General features: G+C 33.6%; 4 protein-coding genes across 4 annotated transcripts; 1 reads left to right on the forward strand and 3 right to left on the reverse strand.

The window, feature by feature from the left end:
- Positions 1 to 823: 823 nt before the first annotated feature.
- On the reverse strand, positions 824 to 2,641 carry LOC114393303 (GTP-binding protein SAR1A-like). Its single transcript, XM_028354590.1, has 3 exons — positions 2,284 to 2,641; positions 2,032 to 2,163; positions 824 to 1,470 (listed from the first exon to the last, which is right to left on the reverse strand). The coding sequence occupies exons 1-3, from the start codon at positions 2,410 to 2,412 to the stop codon at positions 1,150 to 1,152; spliced, it is 582 nt and encodes a 193-aa protein (XP_028210391.1). The 5' UTR covers positions 2,413 to 2,641; the 3' UTR covers positions 824 to 1,149.
- Positions 2,642 to 6,539: 3,898 nt separating this feature from the next.
- LOC114393302 (GTP-binding protein SAR1A-like) lies at positions 6,540 to 9,033 on the reverse strand. Its single transcript, XM_028354589.1, has 3 exons — positions 8,673 to 9,033; positions 8,432 to 8,563; positions 6,540 to 7,186 (listed from the first exon to the last, which is right to left on the reverse strand). Exons 1-3 carry the CDS (start codon positions 8,799 to 8,801, stop codon positions 6,866 to 6,868), a joined length of 582 nt encoding a protein of 193 aa, XP_028210390.1. The 5' UTR covers positions 8,802 to 9,033; the 3' UTR covers positions 6,540 to 6,865.
- A 2,261-nt stretch (positions 9,034 to 11,294) lies between these two features.
- LOC114392599 (60S ribosomal protein L29-1) lies at positions 11,295 to 11,983 on the forward strand. Its single transcript, XM_028353789.1, has 3 exons — positions 11,295 to 11,400; positions 11,485 to 11,588; positions 11,682 to 11,983. The coding sequence occupies exons 2-3, from the start codon at positions 11,487 to 11,489 to the stop codon at positions 11,763 to 11,765; spliced, it is 186 nt and encodes a 61-aa protein (XP_028209590.1). The 5' UTR covers positions 11,295 to 11,400; positions 11,485 to 11,486; the 3' UTR covers positions 11,766 to 11,983.
- Positions 11,984 to 13,450: 1,467 nt separating this feature from the next.
- On the reverse strand, positions 13,451 to 22,266 carry LOC114394030 (dihydrolipoyl dehydrogenase 2, chloroplastic-like). Its single transcript, XM_028355575.1, has 15 exons — positions 21,728 to 22,266; positions 21,311 to 21,457; positions 20,916 to 21,050; positions 18,000 to 18,108; positions 17,243 to 17,367; positions 16,873 to 16,998; positions 16,711 to 16,791; positions 15,454 to 15,516; positions 15,290 to 15,364; positions 15,137 to 15,215; positions 14,959 to 15,059; positions 14,645 to 14,758; positions 14,313 to 14,426; positions 14,117 to 14,188; positions 13,451 to 13,939 (listed from the first exon to the last, which is right to left on the reverse strand). The coding sequence occupies exons 1-15, from the start codon at positions 22,049 to 22,051 to the stop codon at positions 13,892 to 13,894; spliced, it is 1,713 nt and encodes a 570-aa protein (XP_028211376.1). The 5' UTR covers positions 22,052 to 22,266; the 3' UTR covers positions 13,451 to 13,891.
- Between the last annotated feature and the right edge of the window lie 730 nt (positions 22,267 to 22,996).

Genomic DNA, 22,996 nt, shown 5'->3' on the forward strand with positions numbered 1-22,996 from the left:
TAAGCTGTTTTATGAAAAATTATTTTTTAAAAAAATAGATAAAGAAAGTACTAGTATTAAATAAAAAAATATTAAATAAAAAAAGAAAGAAAGTAGGAGAATGTTGTAGAATAATTTAAAATTATTCCTAAAAAATGACAAATTTATATCCGCATGGTGATTGTGTTTTTGTAGAGAGAGTGAAAGATAATATATTAATGAATGGTCAAATTAAAACAAAACTCGCGTCTTTTTCTAAGTCATATTTAAATAACCTTTAAATAACTTCTATTTTTTATTATCAATATATTATTATTGTGTAGTTAAGATTTAGTGTTATCATTATCATTTCCAATAATAACTATCCTTTTCATTTTGTAAGCTGCCTTATTTAAGCCACTTCCACCTTCATTTGAATGGAGACGGATCAAATGATAAGACTTTTTATTTGAGAATGAAGGAAACAAATGAATATTATAATTACAATTAAAAAAAATAACATTTTTTAGTGATCAATATGACCATTGACATGTATGATCTAAGTTTACTCATCATATTTTTAAGTGAAAATAATCCTATCATTTGATAGGTAATAATAATGATGTGATTAATGCACATCAAATAGGCTTTTACAGATTTTTCTGAAAGAAAAAAAATATTCAGAAATGTGTTTTGGACCAGCTAATATTTTCATAACCTAACATTTTAAAATTGTGAAATCAAAGTCAAAACCCAAATACTTCTGTCCAATAAATAAGTTGGCTTCTTCAAGCCGAGTTTCGTAAAGAAATGAGATTGAGAACAGAGGACTAACAAACTATCATTGGTCACAAGTATCCTAAGATTACTGCCATCAAAATATTCTGAGAGTCCTTATGACCGTAGTGTCGATTGTCAACTAAAACGAAAAACACCATCAAACGTTCACAAGTCATTTCTAACATAGTAACATTCAAGCCACCATTTATTAACTATGCTATTTTAATAACCTATATATATAGAACTGCAACACAAGCTTGCAACTGCCACCAAAAAAATTTAGAAACAAGCATGTCTCATTCATAACAAAGAAAAAGTAAAACCACCATTAAAGTATATCCAATTTACATGAGCAGAGATACACTATTGTTGGAGACTGCATTAGCACGAGGATAATAAAGAACGTGTTTTCTATTTAATGTACTGAGAGAGCCACTGAAAGCCTTCACCATATCCCATCTTGCGGACAATACTGCACATAAAAACCTCCAAAGGACGAACATTGGAGTCAACCAAATTAACCTTGCCCTTGCCTGTAGTGAAGTTAGTGAGACCCATGTTATAGCGTAGTTCATCCTCTGGGGCAGCATAAGGTATATCAATCTTGTTTCCCAAGATAAGGAAAGGCACATTTGCTAGTGACTCGTCAGAGAGAAGAGCATCCAACTCCTTCTTTGATTCTGAAAATCTTTCCTTGTCAAATGCATCAACCAAGAAGACCACAGCATCCACCTGCATGATTTCATCATGCAAATTAGACAGACTTCAAACCAATTCCAAGTTTCATATATAATTACCATCAAGCTCTCAAATTAAATAAGGTGTTAGAATTTTAGAAAGATGTTCATGTCTATGTTTGATTTGAAAACTCGATAGCAATCAATATAAGGGCAACATTCTCTGACGAAAAACAGAAGGATAGGTATTAAAAAACAACCAATCACATACTCTCATCTCTTTTTGTTCATTTATATACGTGCAAATGTACAATTAAGAAATTTCCATGCATCATTTACCTTTTGCCAAATCCATATTCCATATCAAAGTGAGAAGGTATTTATGAAACAGAAAATTGAAGCTAGCAGGCTTTGACTATCAATTCAAAAACCTTTGGATGTAAACCTACAACCAATCTAGCATACCATGCTATATATATATATATATAAACATACTACGCCCAATAATAATAATAGTAATGAACTAAAGGAACTAATACCATTCAAATGTCCTGTATTCATAAACATGAAACTGAACAAGCAATTAAAATAAAATAATAAAAAGAATATAAGAAACCTGAGCGTAATAGTCCTTCCAGACCCTACGAGCAATCTGGTGGCCACCCAAGTCGAAAGCCTTAAACTTTATCTTCCCAATACTCAACTCCTCCGAAGTGGGATATTGAGTAGGTTGATGCTGAACCAGTCTCTGCAAAATTTCAATTATTCACTTTAAAAAGTTATAAATATAAGTAAAATTAAAAATCCTTGAGCAATAATCCAATAATAAGATATCACAAAAGTAAAGTAAAAAAAGAAAAAAGAAAACCTCGTCTTTGAGCATGTGAAGCAAAGTGGTCTTCCCAGCATTATCTAACCCTAGGAACAAAATCTTCGCCTCCTTTTGCCACAGACCAAGGGTCGCCAAAATTCCATAGAACCAATCAACAAGAAACATTCTTTTGTTTTTTTTTTTTTTTTTTGAGAAGTTTCACAAGTGGTGCGAAAAATAAACAACAAAATCTCCGACAAGGTCGCCGGAAACTCCAACCAGAGAAGCCAAGAGAGGAAACTAAAAGTTCCGAAGTATTAAAATTCAGAAGAAAAATCGACGGGGAGACCAAGAAAACGCAACGCGAAAAGAACCAGTTTTTCTTTTCGTTTCTTTTTGTTTTTCTGCCTTCGGCTATTTTTCATCATATATATAGGGGGCGAGTGAATACTGGTTACCGGATTGGCCAGTGAAAGATGGGCTGAGCGGTGGCACAGAGGTAAATGAGCAAAAATGTTAATGAGGAGAAAACAGGGAAAACCGGAGTAGCCGGTTATTGGGTGGAAATTCCAGTTGTGTGAATTTGATTGGTTGGTACGCGTCATTGGGTTTAAGAGTTCATAGTTCATACTAGAGCCTCATAAATAATAAATAAATCACAGATTTTTCAAAATTTTGTGTGAGTATTACGCCTTTTTATCTTTACTTTAATAATTTAAATATTTCTTCAGACTTTTCTCTCTCTCTCTCTTTTTTCTTATACACAACCAAACTCACCCATAAATTGTTAGCTCCAGAAAAGGTTAACAAATTACAAAACGTCAAAAACAAGGGAACAAAAAAAATTTTACACGTACGTGAAAAGTTGTTGTCACATATCTACGAAAAGAATCGCGTGTGTGAAAGGCGTTTTTGAATTCGTTTCAACTCGATAAAGGAAACGTACTGCAGCAAAATGTTGCTTTTTATCTAAGTATTTTGTCCTATATGCAGAATTACTAATTAAAATTAATATTTAAAATAATAAAAAATATTAATATCTAAATCTAAGTAATACATGAATAATCCCTAAATCAATTTTATTTAAGACTAATTAATAGTAAATCAATCAGGCACATTGTAAACTCATGCTAATATCATGATATCAGAGGGCATGCATGCAAATTATAGCTTGGTCACTCATGCGTCTATCGTAATGCCAGAAAAGCATGCATGCAGACTATGGCATTGAAACTCACTTTTGTTTTAATTTCCGCAAGACATGTCCATTACAAATTTATAATCAGGGTTGCCTTTGACTAGTATTCTATTATCTATAGTTTGTGAAATTATCCCTTGTTTAGCAGTGAGAAGAAATAGGGAAAATTCGATTAAATTTTAAATTATTTACAATAGGAGGTATAAGAAAGAAGATGAAATGATTATAATATTTTTCATATTGTTTAAAGACAAAATATAATTATATTAAATGTCTTTTTCACTCTTATAATATAATAAAATTAAGTTAAATTACGATATTTTTAATTATGTTATCACTAAAGACCTCAATCCAATTATGCCTCACTAGTTTCTACATTTTGACTTAAAATAAAAATATTTTAAGGAACGATTGGATAATGAATCAACTAAATAATTATCCATAAGTAATTGATCCAAATGAAATTAAGGAACCATTGTAACAATTATTTTATGATAAATATAGTGATGCACTTAAATTTGTTATAAGTAGGATAAGAGAATGTAGCTAAGATTAGTCTTTTGTTTATAAATAAAATACGAATTCACCGTGTTTATTATTAGTATTCTTATCTCTTACAAGGTTAAAATCTTGTTTTGGACTATGTTAAGAATATCATATATAGTAGTTATAAAAAAATACCTTTATAATGATCGGGATTCCAGTTGTTCTAAAATTAAGTATTATTCTAAGTTGATACTTCTATTGTTAAGTATTAGTCATAAGATATAAAATGTTCAAGAATTCTATATTATTGTTCTATTGTATTTTTAGAAGATTAAAATAATTTATTTAAATAAAATTCAATGTCAAATTTCCTAGATACATAGATAACTAATAATCTAAGGAATGAAACCATCAAATGAGAGGACCCTGACGATGAAAATCCAAACAAATAAATCATATGAGTGTTAACGAAAGAGGGATATATATATTACGAAAATAATCCTTGGTATGAGACTTTCTTATGAACTAATATATTCTTTGTACTTTTGAAATTACAACCTCTCTCCTTACCCATAAGGTCATTTACTTTTCTTAAATGTTTTAATAAATATAAGTAGAAATTTCAAATTGTGACTTGTGGTTGAGGTGATTGATTTTTTCTCATTTAATCTTATTTAAAAATTATAAATATAAGTAGATTAATCAAATTGTTTCATTATGATAGAAGTGATTATTGATTATCATAATTTATTATTTATTTTTAAGTAAAATAATTATACATATAATCAAATGAATAAAATCGTACAAGCCAACTGAGTCACCATATCAATATGACGTTATATAATTGTCATGATAGGATATTCTATTAAGTGTGAGATTGGTTGATTAGAATGAAATAAAAAAAATGAAGAAAAAAAATTATATTAAAGGAATAATAAAAGTGTGAGGTTCACAAAATTTTTATATAGATTAAATCTTACAATTACAATTGGATTTTAGAGGCTAAAATTGTACAATTAAGTCATTAATTTAACAAAAACAAATTATTTTCAAATTATCAAGTGTAAGTTTTAATGTCTGGAATTTTTTCCTCATAGGACCGTAGTATCATCATTCAGTTGACAAAGATAGAGAAAGTGGTGAAGTGATGAAAAGATCCGGAATCTAAAAAGAAGAGAGCACACAACACCCAAGATAAACTCTTCCTTACACACGAACAAATAATGAAAAAATATTTTCTTTTATTTTTTATAATAATAATAATAATCAGAATATTTTATTTGTTATTCATAAAAAACACACAGACATAAAGTTAAAAAATAGAAGAGAAAATTACTAGAGTTATAGCATTATCGTTCCAAGAAAATAATTGAATTCAATTTGAAACATTCCGTTACAGTTTTAATTTCGAAAGAATTTCAATTGAACATAGTGTTTTCGATTTCAAAACACACTCATAGGAATGGTTAATAAAAGTTAGGTTTCCTAATTTCTTCTTCTTATTATTAGATCTTTGGTTTTGGATTCACACAATTATCATGGATAGTATAATGAGCAAGCTTTGCAACCTCGACGTGTACCCTAAAATCAATGAGGATTCCTTCAACCGCTCGCTCTATGGCGATGTCATCACACTCGCTTCCTCCATTCTCATGTTCTTGCTTTTCTACTCCAAGCTCCGTACGACACCTCGTCCACCTCTTCTACTTTTGATTCCAATGTCAACTATGGTTTTGGTTTGACCATATTTATAAATTTACTGCAATGTCAAAGTAACATTTGTAAATTTTTATAAATTACACACTTGTTTGGTTCTCAAACTTCTGAGACACACTATGTCTTCAATAATATGATTTTGTTATTTTCGTTTTGATATATAATATTTACTTTTCTTGTGCATCATCATCAAATTTAATTTGTATGTACTAATGATTCGTTTTTTTATCTTATATCACTTTTTTAGCTCATTCACTTGCTTTTCAATTTAAGAAATAATAATATTGTATAATAGTATAACTATATAGTTCACATCTGTATTGTTATTTGTATTTTCTATCACTTATTTGTTTCTTAAATAAAATCTCTTCGAGTCTTGTAAATGAAAAAAATGATTAAAAAAAAAAGATCACACTAAAATTATTATATCAATTTGTTTTGCAAAAATTAATTATAAACAAAACTAATGAATGTCACAATGACCTAAAAAAAACACTGGTAGGATGGTTACTAATCATAATCCATCCTAACAATAACGTCATTCTGCACCATACAAGACGTTAATTGCCTCCAAAATGGTATACACATTCTAAATCATAACACTCTACAATACCTACGAAGTTAGGCACTTAGGCGTTGAAATGCCTTTGTAGGTAGTCAAAACTATCACGTCCCCCTGGTTCCTACGCATAATCAAATCTTCAATTCAAAAGTAGACGTGACTCCATAAAGTAAACTTGTTCTTGAAATCTTTAGTGGGTCATGATGCCCTTCAAATTAAATCCAAGGTAAATATATTGTGGGAAAATAAACTATGCACTATTCAGTGTAAAATAATTTTATAATATTACTGAATCACAAACCATTTTGTATAATAAGTTGTTTGTAGATTTTTGTAAGAGGATCAAAAGAGAAAGATAAGAAATAGCTCAGTTTCCAGTCAAAATTGTCCGGGAAGAAAGTGAAATAAAACTTTTCCAGAATTATTATGTGTTTCTCCCCAGTCATACATAACCCCTACAACAGAATCCAGTGTTTCAAACAGAAAATATACCCCACCCCACAAGAGAAAATATCTAAAGATACAAACTGTGACACATAACATAACATCACTGCAGTTGTATTAAATAATTCAATCAAAATGAAATCATCAAAAGCAAAAACAAAGATAAAATCTCTTCTGATGTAACTGCAGACAGTGCTAGTAGATCAAGGAAAGGTGGGAAATGATGCCAGAATCTACTTAATATATTGAGAGACCCACTGGAAGCCATCTCCATATCCCATCTTGCGGACAATGCTGCACATGAACACTTCTAGTGGCCGAAGGTTCGACTCCGTGAGGTTGACCTTCCCCTTCCCTGTGGTGAAATTGGTCAGGCCTAGATGATAACGTAGCTCTTCTTCTGATGCAGCATATGGAATGTCAATCTTGTTGCCTAGCACAAGAAATGGAACATTTGCCAATGATTCATCTGAAAGTAAGGCATCAAGCTCCTTCTTTGATTCTGCAAACCTCTCTTTGTCAAAGGCATCAACCAGGTAAACTACTGCATCCACCTGCAAAACCAAAAGTGTGTGTGACTTCTAAAGCAATACCAAAAGTTTCCAAGCAGCATTGGAGCCCTGGCAGATTAGGTATGTGTTTACAAACAACAATTACAATGAATCCAGGGGAATAAAATGAAAAACAATCATCAATAAAGAAACTACCAACCTCAATAAGCTATGGCTCAATGGAATACAAGTCATGCATGACACACAAGGGCAGAAAAAAAAATCATGAAACAAAAATATATACTTGAATTGGGAGTGTAGATTGGCAATGATCTAAATACTCTATAATAACCGTCAAACTAACTTCATGCTAATCTCAACGAATAGCTCTCCTCCCTCAAGGCAAAAGAGAATGTATCAATTTAGAACTTTTACTTCTTTTTAATTTCAATTGGATGTATCAATTTATAAGGAATTGTAATATTTAGCTATTTCAGAGATCTATGAATCCCTTATCTGTTCTTTCCACTCTCCTGTGTGCACTTTTCTTTCTAAATCATTGGGAAAATTCTGAACATGTTAGGAAAGATAGTAGAAAAAAATACTTTCCAATGATGAAAGAAGAGCTATCTGTGAAACTTTCACTGTCGATATTTACCTCCCATGAATCAGATAAATAATACAAAGACCTTTATCTGTGTCACCGGGCACATATAAAAATCAAGCAAGTAGTAGGTTCAAAGGATTCCAGAACAGCAACAGCACGTCAACAAAATATCACAGGAAAAAGAGTGGAGAAGAAAAACAACTCATGCGCAAAGCTGGCACACCAAATAAAACTAGGAAGTGAACAATAACGAATAAACCAACCAGAGTTAAGAGAGTGGTCTTAGCCAAGCCTGCAGCCATTGGATCTATGAAAGATTAATTAATTAAAAAGTCTCAAAGTGATAACAGGAACCAAAGGATTGACAAAGTGGCAACCAATGCCCCCCTATAAAAAATACCCCGCGCCTCTTGTTAACGAGCACAAAAGAAATACCATTTTTTAGAAGCAAAAGATCAAAATGAGCTTATTATTTACCATTCGAGATTTGAAAGAGAATTCACAAATCTACAACATCCAAATCCAACTGAAAGCAGATATGCATTAAAGCACTAACGAAAACAATAAGAATCCCATGGCCACAAACCAAGCCCCATTTCTTAGAAACTAAAAATCACATTAACGGTGCACAATCACACATTTTATCATTGAAAAGGGAAAAAATCAGAAATTGATAAGCGAAAATGAAGAGATTGAGCGACCTTTGCGTAATAGTCTTTCCAGACTCTGCGGGCAACTTGATGGCCCCCCAAATCAAAAGCCTTAAACTTGATCTTCCCAATGCTCAATTCCTCCGAAGTGGGGTGTTGGGTCGGCTGGTGCTGAACTAATCTCTGCAATTGCATCGAAAAAATTAAAACTTTTTAATAGATAAAAATAAAATAAAAAATAGAAAAAGGGTATTTGATTTGATATTTTGATGATAAGGGAGAGGAACCTCACCTCGTCTTTGAGCATGTGAAGGAGGGTGGTCTTCCCTGCATTATCGAGACCGAGGAAGAGAATTTTGGCTTCTTTCTGCCAGAGACCGAGGGAAGCTAGAATGCCATAGAACCAATCGAAGAAGAACATGTTTTGAGATCCAAACGAAAGAGCAGAGCTGAGTTTTTGAATCTGGGTGTGGGGAGAAAGAAAGAAAAGTCCCAGATTGCGCTGGTTGCTGCTAACCTAGATCCCACCGAATTGTCTTTTTAGGCGAAAATTAATTCAGCGTTCCAAACGCATGTAGTGGTAGGAATGCACCTCATTTCTCTTTATCTTGTCCCAAACACGACATCTAACTAAGAACTCGGAGGGACCCATTATTCTAAACCAAGCTTGAGGTTCTCTCGAGTGGCAAATTTCTCAAATTAGGTTACTTTTAGAAATTAATTCTCAAAAGGGGGCTGTTTTGAAACTTTTTCCAGTGGGGGTCTGTTTTTGAAGGGGACTCGCCAGTGGGGTTGGCGAGTTGCTGGGGGACATTCGTACTGACGAAATGCTTTTTACGGAAAAAAAAAAATTTAACTTCAAACGCGTATAACTTTAGATAGGAATGTCCGTTTGAGGCCCATAATATGTCAAAATGCTCGAAATTGAATGAAGAATCCCTTGGCAATTCCCGAAGGGGATTTGGTCAACTCATTTTCCCAAAAAATGCCTCTAAGTAGCTCAAAAATAGGATTTAAGATTAAAAAAATGGGTGGTTGAATCTTAAATCCATTTTTTGGGAAAATGAGTTGACCAAATCCCCTTCGGGAATTTGCCAAGGGATTCTTCATTCAATTTCGAGCATTTTGACATATTATGGGTCTCAAACGGACATTCCTATCAAAAGTTATACGCGTTTGAAGTTAAAAAAAAATTTTTCCGTAAAAAACATTTCGTCAGTACGAGTGGCGGGACCCGCCACGTGGCCGCCACGTGGACAGCAACTCGCCAACCCCACTGGCGAGTCCCCCAGGCGCTGCCACGTGTCCAACTCGCCAACCCCACTGGCGAGTCCCCTTCAAAAACAGACCCCCCTGGAAAAAGTTTCAAAACAGCCCCCTTTTGGAAATTAGTTTCTAAAAGTAACCTAGTTTGAGAAATTTGCCTCTCTCGAGTGTTATTTCTCAACTCTGACTTTTATAATAAAATCATTAATTGGTTAGACTAATTTTTAGTTCTTTAATTTATTTTTAAATTTAGTTTGTTTTTTTTAATTTTTTGTTTAATTTAATATTTTAATTTATTAAATTTGATTCATTAATTTAAATTATAAAAAAATACACTTTGAGACAATTTTAAATCATCAATAAGTGATTTTAAATTGTTACAAACTATTTATTTTAAAAAAAATGAATCAATTTAAAAAATTACATGAACAAATTGAATAAAAAAATTAAAGAAATAAATTGAATTAGTTTTAAAAATTAGAAGAATAAATTAAAAGTTTAAATTAAACTTAAATAAAAACTTTTTGTATTGAAGGATCAAGTTAGGAGGGAAAAAAAAGAACTTCATGTATTAGAGGACTAAAAAAATAAATTTTTCCCATTAATTTTTCCATTAAAGTATCTCTTTTTCTTAAATAACTTTTAAACTAAACAAATAATACGAGAAGTTCTTTTTTTTATTTTTACATAAAGAAGTTGTTAAAGTGTTTTTTTTAAGTAGTTGTTAAAGTATTAGAAATCAGTTATTATCATTCAAATATTTAAAAAAATATTTAAATTAGACCATAATTTTATTAAAGAGTGATTCTTCAAACTAAAATGATGATTTATTCAATTTTAACTCTATGTAACACATAATAACAACAACAATAATATTTAGAAAAAGAGTGATACTTCTCTCGATGTTGGTGAATTAAAGTTGATGAATTTACTCTTTCATGTATGCATATTATTAGTCAATCCTTAAGTGAAACCGTCAATATATGTAAGATTGAGAATTAAATCAAAATTAAAATTTTTATAAAATGTGGAAGCTAAAATCGTGGAGGGAAAAATAAAAGACAAAATTTTGGATCAAAATTAAAGGAAGACAAAAAAGTTCATTTAGTCTAAAAAATGTTGATGAACAACAAGATCTTCTTAGAATCGAAAAAAAAACTTTTAAAGATATCGAGACAATGATTTTATTTATTTTGCATAAAAAATTATTGTGATCATTGTTTTTTGTCCATTTCTATCATGCTAAACATATTTAAATAATTGTAACACATTTTTTAAATACACTCTTTACTATTAACAAAAAATTATTAAAAATCATAAATTTTAGTAGGACACTTTTCTTTTAATGAGTCACTCTCCTAAATTTATAATCTTTTTATAAATTTTAGTTAATAGGAATATTAGAGTGTGTACTAAAAAGAGTGATTTTTTTTAGATAAAAAGGAGAGTGAGTTAATAGTTAAACAATATTTTGATAACACTCCTCTTATTTAAAACTAAATCATTTCACAAAACGTTGCAAACCAATTCCAATTTTTTCCATTATTGGGCCTCCAGCATCAAGTTCTTATGGACCATAAGCCCATCCATCCCCAAACCCATGCCACTCCCGATACGCAGAGGGCACTATCGTCATTTCGTCAAAAGTCTTAGGGTTTCGCTTCACAAGGTGACATATATAATAGCCCACCTACGTCTTCCTCAAAATTCTGTTCCGCAGAAAACCCTAGCCCAACCGGATCTTCACGACCAGGGTTCGCTCTGTTCAAATTCTCTAACTTGTTCTCACTTTGTTGATTTCCTCTTCATTTCGTAACATTTTGTGCATTGAATTGCAGAGATGGCAAAGTCGAAGAACCACACCGCTCACAACCAGTCCTACAAGGCCCATAAGAATGGCATCAAAAAGCCAAAGAGGCATCGCCACACTTCCACCAAAGGGGTATTCTACTTTTCTCTTATTTTTATTTTTATTTTCCGATGATTCATTTTTCATATCCCTCGTTTATTTTTTTTTTGTTGGCAATTTTTGTAGATGGATCCAAAGTTTCTGAGGAACCAGAGGTACGCGAGGAAGCATAACAAGAAGAGCGGTGAAACAGCCACCGAAGAAGAGTAAAGTGCCACTCTCAAATGGGCCTATTAGGATTTGATTTGTTATTTAGGCCCCATATGTTTTGTGTCGAATCTATCTTTAGTAGTATAGTCATTTTTATGAGTTAACTTAATCCAGAGAGAATGCACTACTTACTCTTATAGCATCGTTGTTGGTTTTTGTTAAGGACCCTTGAAATTTTATCAATGGATTATTATTCAGTTGTTTATGCTTTTCAGTAATTGCCGTAGCATTGTTTTTTTAGTAAGCTTGTTAATATAACTATATATCTGGGCATATATTTGCGTAGTGCTCAGGGAGTTTGATGATTTCTAGGGAGACTTGCCATAGTATTGTTTTGTTTTTCTCAATTTCATTTATAGTTTACGTTGTTGTTATAAAGCTAGAGGAAGAACGGTATATTTCTAACTGTCAATTGTGCTATGATTTCACTTTGCTCAGCTATTGGTTAAAGTCTAGGTTGCAATTTTCCTGTTATTCGATGTTTGGTATAGATTATTTTAGCTTTCAAAAGTTACGAATTGGACACAAATGAACAATTATTTATCCTAAATACGGTGAACTAAAACGAGTGTTTCGAAGAAGTTAAAATAAATTATTTTATGTATAAGCAAATTTTAGTTTATGGAAAAATTTGTTTTCTTTTCTTTTTCCCTAATAATGCTTATTCATAGAATGATATGTTGCTGAGTTATTTATGTAGTGTGTTCAAGCCATAATGTTAAGAAGTTAATTAAGTTTTTAAGCAAAACAAGGACTAATCTGACTAAAAAAATGGAAGACTAGAATTTGTTAAAAAAAATTGAAGAAAAAATCGAGTAGCTAAAAACTTAACAGAAAAAATCTTGTTAATAGTGCGGGAAAGCATTTGCACATCTTAAAAACGACTTTGTCGATTATTATTTTATATTGCTTTGTTAATAGTGCGGGAAAGCATTTGTACATCTTAAAAACGACTTTGTCGATTATTATTTTATATTGCTTAAAGAATTCTGTGTTAACTTAATATTCTTATATGGTAAGAGACTTAAATATTTCTTGTATACTATTATTTTTTTTAGCGAGTTTTCATTTTTATCCTTTATCTAGTTTAGTATAATAATTAGCAAAACATTCACTGGAAGATGCTAAACATCATGAACAATTATTTTTAGAATAGCTATTTTGTGTTACAACTGAATAACTAAACGTGGAGAAAGTTAATTCTTGCAAATCCCGTTAAAGATAAGTTTGTTCGTTGAAAATTTTGGTAATCTCACATAAACAAGAGTGATTCTAAGTCTTGATAAAGTGAAAATTAAACCAGTTTTGTATAGAATTAGACCGAACTAACCGACTTCCCTGGTGAACCAGGGAACCTCTCGAAACTGATTTAGATAGCTATTTATCTGGTTAAACGATGCGAATTTTGGGGTTCATCTTAAAAGAATATTCTAGTATAAATGTCACAGTTTTAGACCCTATTAAATATTCCATCACAAACACTTACCGGTTGGGGAACGATACAACCAATTCAACTAGGTACTCGCTAGTTGAAGTGAACCAGTAACCCGGTTACTAATTTAATAAACAAATGTCATTCACACAACTTGTTGATCAAATCAGATGCATGTGAATGCTTCGTATTTGCACATATGCCATTACCAATAAGGCAATAAATACTCGTAGACCGATACCAATGACAACCATGGCCATAGGGAAAAGACTTCCATCCAACACCAGTTCGAAGCTTTACGCAGTACGTAGTGAAGCCACAGGTCTGTCGACAAGCATAATTTCATCATCTCTGAAGGAAAACTGTTTAATGGTACATACGTGTTCGGTGCAAAACTAGTAGCACTCTAAAAAAATAGGCCGCTGTCAGAGGCCTTCTCATTGACTATAGTTTAAAAAATGCAATAATGAAGATAAGCATCTTTGACTGGCGCTAAGAATATCAAGTAGAAAAGAAACCATTACATGTAAGCTTCGGCGGTTATCCATAATCAGGTCATTCTTGATTTCCCTCAAACGGTTCCCCTCTTTTACAGGATTCTGAATGTGTTTGTGTGTTCCTCCTGAAGATGAATATTTTGGAAGTCCCTAGTACACGTAAATTTCTTCAAAATTTTATACTTTGTTTGGGAAGATTAGACTGCAACTGGTTCACTTACTGGGCTAGAAGCTTGTGCTTTAACCTGCCTCAGTAATATAAGATGGCATGTGTTAAGGCACCTGCTACAATAAACTAGCTGTGCGTGTGTGCAAGTCTGAAGGTGAATGTTCTATGTTTCAACTCTTTTCTCCTTATTGTTATTGTCTTAATACGGCTAGAATAGAAAAAGTTTTTGGAAGTAAATTAAGGATTAGCTCACCTTTGCTGATTTGAATAGTTCATCAAGAACCTCGGACAAAGTTGGATGTGCATGAACGGCAAATTTTATGTCCTGCATTGTACCACAAAACGGTGAAATTTACCAAACAGGCAGGATAAATAACAGTGAAAGACTTTGAGACCATTATTAATAACTAAATGCCAGGTGCACACATAAATGTGGTAGAAAAACTTACCTGAATATGTGTCCCTAATGCTATTGCATTGGATGCTTCATGGATGAGATCTGCTGCATGCAAACCAAAAATATGAACTCCTAGTATCTCTCCATTGTCAGGTCTGTATATCAACTGCAAGAAAGCATAAACGACAATTAGTAATGTCAAGCTGGTAAAAACAGAGTAGTAAATGAACCCAAAGAAAATGAGAGCGCAGAACAAGTCTTGTGACCAATAATTTTGGCACTGCCAAAGTAACTCTACTAGAGAACTCATTAGCAAAATTTAACACTTTTACAACTTCTGTACAGGAATATCATTAAAGGAAGAAGAAGATACAAAAGTATAACCTTGGCTAGTCCCTCTCCTTCGTTTTCTGCTAGAGCCTTTGTGTTAGCTTTAAAACTTGTTTTGGCAACACTTACTTCAAACCCCTCTTTTTCACCTTTCACCCTTGCTTGAGGCTGCAGATTTTAAGTTTGATCACAACACAAGAGAATTCAAGTGAAGGACAAGAGGCAGAAATTTTAATGTATAAATAATATAAGGAAAAGAGGATGGAAAAGAAGAATGGAGAGAAAGTTAACCACACATAAAAGAGAACTCATTCATTGTAAATTGTTGCAGTGAATGACACATCAAACAAAATAAAATTATGATATACCTCTGTTAATCCAACCATGCTAATTTCAGGATGAGTGAAACAAGCAGCTGGGATGCTTAAATGATTGAGCACGTGATCTTTTCCAGTGACTTGTTCAACCACTGTTAGACAATTTTTTCATCAACTGATATTGCTGCATAAACTAAATTTTGGAAAAGTTACATCAGTTACCACTTACCTGAAATTCCTTGTGCACTGGCAGCATGAGCAAGCATCATCTTGCCATTTGCATCACCAATACAATATAAATGAGGCACCTATCATTCCACATCCTATGTCAGTAACAATAAGTCAGGGAGGGATAATTATTGCATGAGAAATTGAGACAAACCAGCTTGCCATTCGCATCAATTACTCGCATGTGCTCATCCACTGGAACAAAACCACGCTGTGTTACCACATCAATCTGTAGGTAAAAGTTACCAAAAATATACAATTACTTCCTTTGGAGAAAATCTCCTAATCCTAAAGCACATCTCTGTCGGAATTGCTTACATTCTCCAATCCAAGACCTTGTGTGAACGGAGCCCTTCCAGTTGCTATTAGTGCAGCATCCACCTGTAGCAAAGCAAAGATAGCAACTTGTAATAAATCTAAAGTAATTAACTATACAGGTAAAAGAAAGGGAGATCAAACTTAAGCTGGTTACATTCTAGTCCTAATTAATTAAGGAAACAAATCATAGAATATAATGAAAAATATGAAAACTACTCCTAAGCGACCATCTAAGATACTCTACAATATTTTAAGATACAATAATGATATTATGAAATATTTTCTAGATATTCTAAAACTCCCGCTTAAGCTAAAAGCTTACTTGGCTTTAAACTTTCTACAATTAAAAAACACACAAAAATAAAATTAACAAATAATGCAGTGAGACACAATAGCATCTAGGGCAGGAAACAGGCGTAAAGAAAATTTAAAAAAAAAAATGCAGTGGCATGCAATAGCATCTAGGGCCAGGAAAGTGTTTGAGACTGGAGACTGGGAAAGACTACACCTGGGACAAGGACAGGATTGACATCAGTCATAGCCAAAATAAATAATCATTAGTATGATTCACCAATGATAAAGAGACACAACCGCAGGAATCATTGATGAGATAAGTTAGCACCGGTATGATTCATTGGTGCAACAGAACAAAATAGCAAAACCTTCCAACTTGCTCCCCCTCAATGCTACGTTAACATTGGAAATAGCCAAATAGTAGCCAAAATCATGGCAAACCAGAAATAGCCATTACAAAAAACGCCAAGTAACTATCCAAAAACATCAAACCTAACAGACTAACTAACCACCAAAATCCAAATACAAAAAACTGCAGCCCAAAGTTGCCAAACAGCCACAGTAAGGTGGCAAACAGAGGCAATGAGGGATATGGAACAGTGAAGCAAACAATGGCATAGGTGGAAGCAAAATTATGAGGTTTAGGTAGGGAAACAAGGACTATATTAGACTGATCTATTGTATTGTAACATGATAAATATAAAGCACTAGCTCCTATTTATACTAATACTAGACTTCTAATTCTAATTGAATTAATTATAATAAAATACAAAAAATACTCCTAAGAGATCATTAAGATAGTATAAAACATTCTAAGATATAATAACAATATAACATTTTATAGATATTCTAAGTTCTACCGACAACTAATAATTTTCTCCCTTCTCTCATGGGAGAAATGTTTACAATTGATAATAACAAAGAGATATAAACCTAAAAGCTTTCTGAAAAAGATTAAGTTACCTCCAGCGTGTCTTTCGGCTCCTTGGTTTTCGCATCAATAAGTTCAATCAAGACAGGTTTTCCATCCCTTGCAGGCGTGATCTATACAACAAACATGAGGACTGTGTAGCATGTCATAGTAGCCAACTAAAATTATATCAAGAAATTACAAGATGTTGTTACCTTGGTTGCAAAAACTCCAGTATGATAGTCAATATTCCGGGGATTTATAAGGACCCTCTGAGCCAACTTGCTAATTTCAGGATCAAATCCAGGCATAAGTTGATCTAAAGCTTCTATAAAAGTAACCTGCAGAATACCAATTATTACTTTGCTTATCTTTTCAGGGATAAATTAGGGATCATAAATTTTTAAAATAAAGATTAAATATTTTTTAACTTCTTGGACTAATAAAAAGTATAAAGTACGATGCGATTTTACAGTGCATCCACATATTTCTGATGTCAAATGAAGGGATCGATTATTTATAAATATTTATCAAGAACAAAAGGTAATGAAAAAAGAAAGAAACAGTATCACAAAGATGTGCTACCTCACTTCCAAGTGCTGTATATACATCACTGAATTCAAGACCAATATATCCACTTCCTACAATTGCTATCCAATCAGGAACAGACTCCAGTTTGAGTGCGTGGTCACTGGTAATCACAGTCTTCCCTGAAGGTAATTTTTAGGAAAATTTTCACTAAAAAGTAATCATACTCAACAATACTTTGAAGCAATCCAGAGATGGGAAAAACATAAAGAAACAAGGTTTGAATTTATGCATGAGCATCACACTTGTGTCATAAATTAGAGAGAAGATTTCCTCATAACATAAATATAGGACCAGACAGAATTTTTAAAATTTTGAATTGGGTGGAAGCTAAATTATACATGGAATATCTGCACTTATGTGAAGAAAGGGGATGGATTAGGAGATTCAGGAGTTTTCTGGAACTTTTAATTGCTGAAGAGATAATGACAGTTTCAGTCTACTTTATGACCCACGTGGACTGCAAAAACAAAGCTGTAGGACTGCATGAATCACTAAATTGACTTTTCAGATTGAAAATCAGAAGATCCATCTATACTGAAGAAAGATTTCCTCATACACATGTCAATGGAGTCTAATAAAAAAAATATCTCCAGTTTAAAATTGATCACCCCTTTTTCCACCACAAGCTTAGTAACTAATAGCACTCTGGTTTCTTCTAGCTGGAACACAAGTCTAAATCCACTGAATTCAGTAAAACTAGAACGAGGAAGATCAAATATTAATGTCACAAAAGGAAAGGATTGATATGTACCATCAATTTCAATGCCCTTAGGAACAAAAGGAACAGAACCAGTAGCAATGATGATATTTTTTGCAGTTACTATTTTGTCTGAAGAGCCAACTTTCACCTTTTGAGGACCCTGCACAGATTGATAAATAAAGCAGCAAACCAAAATGTCAAAATTTTCTTTTTGCCTTTTCATTATAGCTTGACTAATAAACAAGTAGCTCAATTCCCTAATAGTTTGTTTGGAATGTAAAAAAAAGGAATTTGATTTCTAAATCAATTTCATCCAAATAATTTTCTAGTTTCAAACATTTCAAACACAAAGCGAGTGATCATACTACTTGAAGTTTGAATTTGTGAGGAAAACATCACACACACACATTTGATTGCTTTCTATTAAACATATATATAGAGTACAAAAGAGAGAGAGAGGGACAGCTGTTCACAATGACAAGGTACAGATGTCCTTTGAATAAAGCTGAAATACAATAGTGACCATTGGAGTTTAACATTAGGGAACGTGCAGTTTCAAGGAGATGACGATTCTTTCTCTCTGCTATGCCATTTTGTTGTGGTGTATGAGGACATGTGGACTGATGTAAAATACCTTTTGAGGATAAAAATGAGGATAAGTCATGAGAAAAATACTCTTTAGCATTATTACTTCTGAAAATCTTAATAGTTTTTTCAAATTGGTTCTTAATTTCATTAAAGAAAGATATGAATATAGGCAAAAGTTCAGATCTTTCTTTCATTAAATAAAAAGTACATCTGGAGAATTTATCAATAAATGTTACAAAATATCTAAAATCAAAAGATGTGACACGACTTGGTCTCCAAATATCAAAATGAATGGTAGAGAAAGCCGAGTTACATCTTTGTGTAGTTTGAGGAAATGATGATCTAACATGTTTTCGTAGTTGACAAGACTCACATTCTAAGATTTGAAGATTCTAAAGACTAGGAACCATCATTTTCAACCTTGGTAGACTTGGATGACCCAGACGATCATGCAAAAGCTTGGGTTTTAAAGTTGCAAAACAGGACACATGAAAGCTGGATTCTAAGTAGTAGAGTCTTCATGATTCACGTCCTTCTCCAATCAGACGACCCGTACCATGCTCCTGAATAACAAAAGAATTAACATGAAAGATTACTGAGAAATTTAACGAACGAGTTAGCTGACTTAAAGAGATTAGGTTGTAGGGACAATGAGGAATAAATAATACAAAGTTCAACTTTAATGAGGGAGACAAAGAAACTTGACCAATTCCTTAAGATGCAACTTTGGGCCCATTAGCTACAGTAATAAAGTGAGGAGTTTTTGGAAAAGACATGGATGAAAAGGATGATTTATTACCAGAGATATGGTCAGAGGCACCTAAATCAAGTATCCAAGGACTAGGACCTTCCATAGATTGAGAGATACATGCTGTTGAAACACATGGTACGGAGGAAGATTGTGTTTGGTTGCTGGATTTTTCAGATTTAAGCCGCAAATATTCTTGGTACTCCTCATCAGAGAACTTAAACTCTGATTTTTCTGCTTTAGAGACATGTACTACTTTGTCAGGAAAGAGCCATGTAAGGAGTAACAGTTTTCTTATGTGACCCATCCTCTTGCAATAGGTGCATTGAGGACATTCACTCCTTCCACCACGGCCTCCTCTATTGTTGCGACCTCCTCCTCTTCCACGAGATGGAGCCATGACTGATATTTCCACGACTTCAGCTAAGTTTTCATCTTTCAACACATGGGGCACACGAAGGAGTCTAGTAATGAGAGAGTCCATTGACGGAACTTGGTCACCAGCAAGAACATGATCACGCACATGATCAAAATCTGAGTGTAGACTTCTCAAAATAAGAACCATGTAAAACTTGTTCAGTTTCCTATTTACTTCCTCCAACGAATCAGCCACAAGAAACCTTTTCAGCTCTTCCACTTCCGCTCGAGCTTTACCTACATGTGCAATCATATCATGGCTAGTTTGTTTGAAAGCAGCAACTTTCTGGGTTGCATCCAACAAGCTTTGAATGTCGTTGGCAAATATGTCTTGGGCCTTCTTCCAAAAAGAGCAACATGTTTTGAATGATCTAAGGATTTCCAAAACATCTGGCTCAATAGATTGCCATAGCACAGCACACAGTTGAAAATCAAGTTTTTCCCACTCAGCTTTCTTGTCATTTGGGACAGCACCAACTCCTTTTTCCAAATGGTCATGATATTCTTGGCCAAGAAACCACAACTCCACTTAAGCAGACCAAGATAGGTAGTTTTTCCAGTTGAGTTTTGCAGTAATGATAGTAGGGGTTCCAGAAAAGGAGAACACAGGGCCGGAAGAAGTCATTTCTGATCAAAAAAACGAAACCCAAATAGAGAAAAACGAGGAAACGCGAGGCTGACACATTCCAAGTGGTCAACACGGAAAACCAAAGGCTGAACCGTACTCAGAACTGGCCGACGAAGCGACTGGAGTTGGTCCGGCGAGATTCTGACGGCGGGAAGGCGGCGTGTGGCCTTCACGCGCCAGAGATGACGTGTGCTTGTGGCGGCGCGTGGCTGATCTTCTGGCCACGCGACTTGCAGGGGTGAGTCGCGCTCCTCGAGGCACACCCAACCCTAGTCTCACCGGAGAATTTGGTGGTCGGAGACGGCGGTGGACGGCAGCCGGAGAACCCGCTCTGATGCCAACTTGAAGTTTGAATTTGTGTGGAAAATATCACACACACACATTTGATTGCTTTCTATTAAACATATATATAGAGTACAAAAGAGAGAGAGAGGAACCGTTGCTCACAATGACAAGGTACAGATGTCCTCTGAATAAAGCTGAAATACAATAGTGACCATACACAAAACTGCACACACATTCAACAATACTAATATCTGAGCATTTATAATACCATAGAATTCTCACAAGCAATATGCCACATTACCAGAATAGTTCCAAAACCAGTAAGTATGTCTACTCCAAGTGCTTTCATTGAGTTGGTCAAATTATTACGGATTTTCGAAGCAAGGTTATTAGCATGATCAGCGACTCCTTGTCTGTCATAGCCAGCAGCAGAAACCTAAAACGAGCAAAAAATAAAGCAAAATAATTATTTAACTGTCAATCACTCTACACTCTACACATCTACCATGTAATAATATTCTAAGAATTTAGTTGACTTTCGGTCAACCAATAAGAAATTATAGTTGACATAACTTTTGCAACAATTATTAAAAAAATCAACTTACTATACATGTCGTTATGTTATATGCAACGTTCATTTTAATTAAATTCTAATTTCATTACAAATATTCCCACACAGTCAAACACTCTTCTAACCTGTAAGCCAAAGGACTTCAAGTGATGATCGCTCCTTAGTTCTCGCATACGACCACTCACGGCTAAAAGAGCTTTGGAAGGAACACAGCCTCTGTTCACACATGTCCCTCCCACCACATCTCCTTCCACAATGGCTGTTTTCAAACCCTGCAATCATGCCGTTAATAAAACCTATCTCACAAAAATGTGATACTCAACTTACTTTATCCCACAGTCAGCATCAACGACTATCAATTTCTTGATTCATTATATTATATAAACTATAAAGAACAATCGCCATATCAATTTCCATACGCACACTTGAAATTAATTATCGGTTTAGTAACTTAAAAAACATTTATGATTATCGAAGTACTACTATGACTATGAATATGGCAATAACAAGTTGGCATGTATTTTTGTTTATTAAGATCGAACCTTCTCAACGGCATGAAGCGCGGCGCCGTGGCCGCCAACGCCGGCGCCGATTATCAGCAAATCGTAGTCAAACGATTTGGGAGGGCTTCCATTGCTAGATAGCGCGGCAGAGACTGCGGCGGAGTGAGGGCGGCGAGGGAGGTGGGAGTGGTAGCGGTTGAGAGAAGCAGCGAGACCTGAACCAAATGCCTCGCGCCTCAAGCCGCAGAAGCGGAGATTGAGAGGCATGGCGGCGGCGGGAGAGTGGAATGAGTGGCGTGATCTGGAAACAGTGGCGACGGAGGAGGAAGTGGCGGAGAACGAGAGAGAGAGCGAGGAATGCATTTTTGGAGGGAGAGGGAAATGGAAAATGGTGAAGTGGAGATGTGTAGAGAGAGAGATCTGGAAGAGAAAAAGAAAGAGAGTATAAGAGAAAGAATGGGACCTCGAGAAGTCCGTTCAGAGTTAGGAGCTGTGAGAAGGGAGAAGAAAGGGGCGGACAAATCAAAGAGCGGTCGATCAACAACTTTCGTTAGCTTTGAACTTTGCGTTATTACTCATTTTATTTTTCTTCCACATTTGGTACAAACTATATACTCAACCTTTCTTATCTTTTCAATTTAAATTATTTAAAAATCATTATTTTACAAGTAAAAAAACTTATAATAAATAATAAAATGTAATTGAATGATTATATAAAATAATTTATATTCTGGGTATATAAACTTTTTCTCTAAACTATAGACAAAAACACAATAATTTTTTTTTGTTTGAGTTTAATAAAATCATTAAACAACATAATTTAGGTTGTTTTTATTATTTCACCCAGTACTCTCTATCTTACTATAAGTATCATTCTAAATTATTTTACATATAAAGATTATGTTTCGAAAAATAAACTAATTTATTAAATTATAAGTACTTAGTGAAATTATATGTTCAAGTGTTTCAAAAATATAAAATAACATAAATGATTATATTTTTATATTTTATATAAATTTAATTTTATGCATAAAAATATATTTTGAGACATGGTTATGAAATTGGATCAACTAGTTCGATCCATTGGACCTTAACTGATTTTTTTTTATCTAAGTTGATATAGGTATGGGATTGATCAATAAAATGACTGGATCAAACTCTTATAAGTTAATCGTGTTTTGAAAAACCCGATGACTATGTGTTGTAGTCAATATGGTTTGCGCATTAGCACTCCTAATGAATCAATATAATTTTATCCACACTCAATGTAGTGTACCATCGAATACCAATGTCACCTAGAAGTAGTTA

Source organism: Glycine soja, chromosome 17 (assembly GCF_004193775.1).
Source record: "Glycine soja cultivar W05 chromosome 17, ASM419377v2, whole genome shotgun sequence".
NCBI lineage: Eukaryota > Viridiplantae > Streptophyta > Magnoliopsida > Fabales > Fabaceae > Glycine > Glycine soja.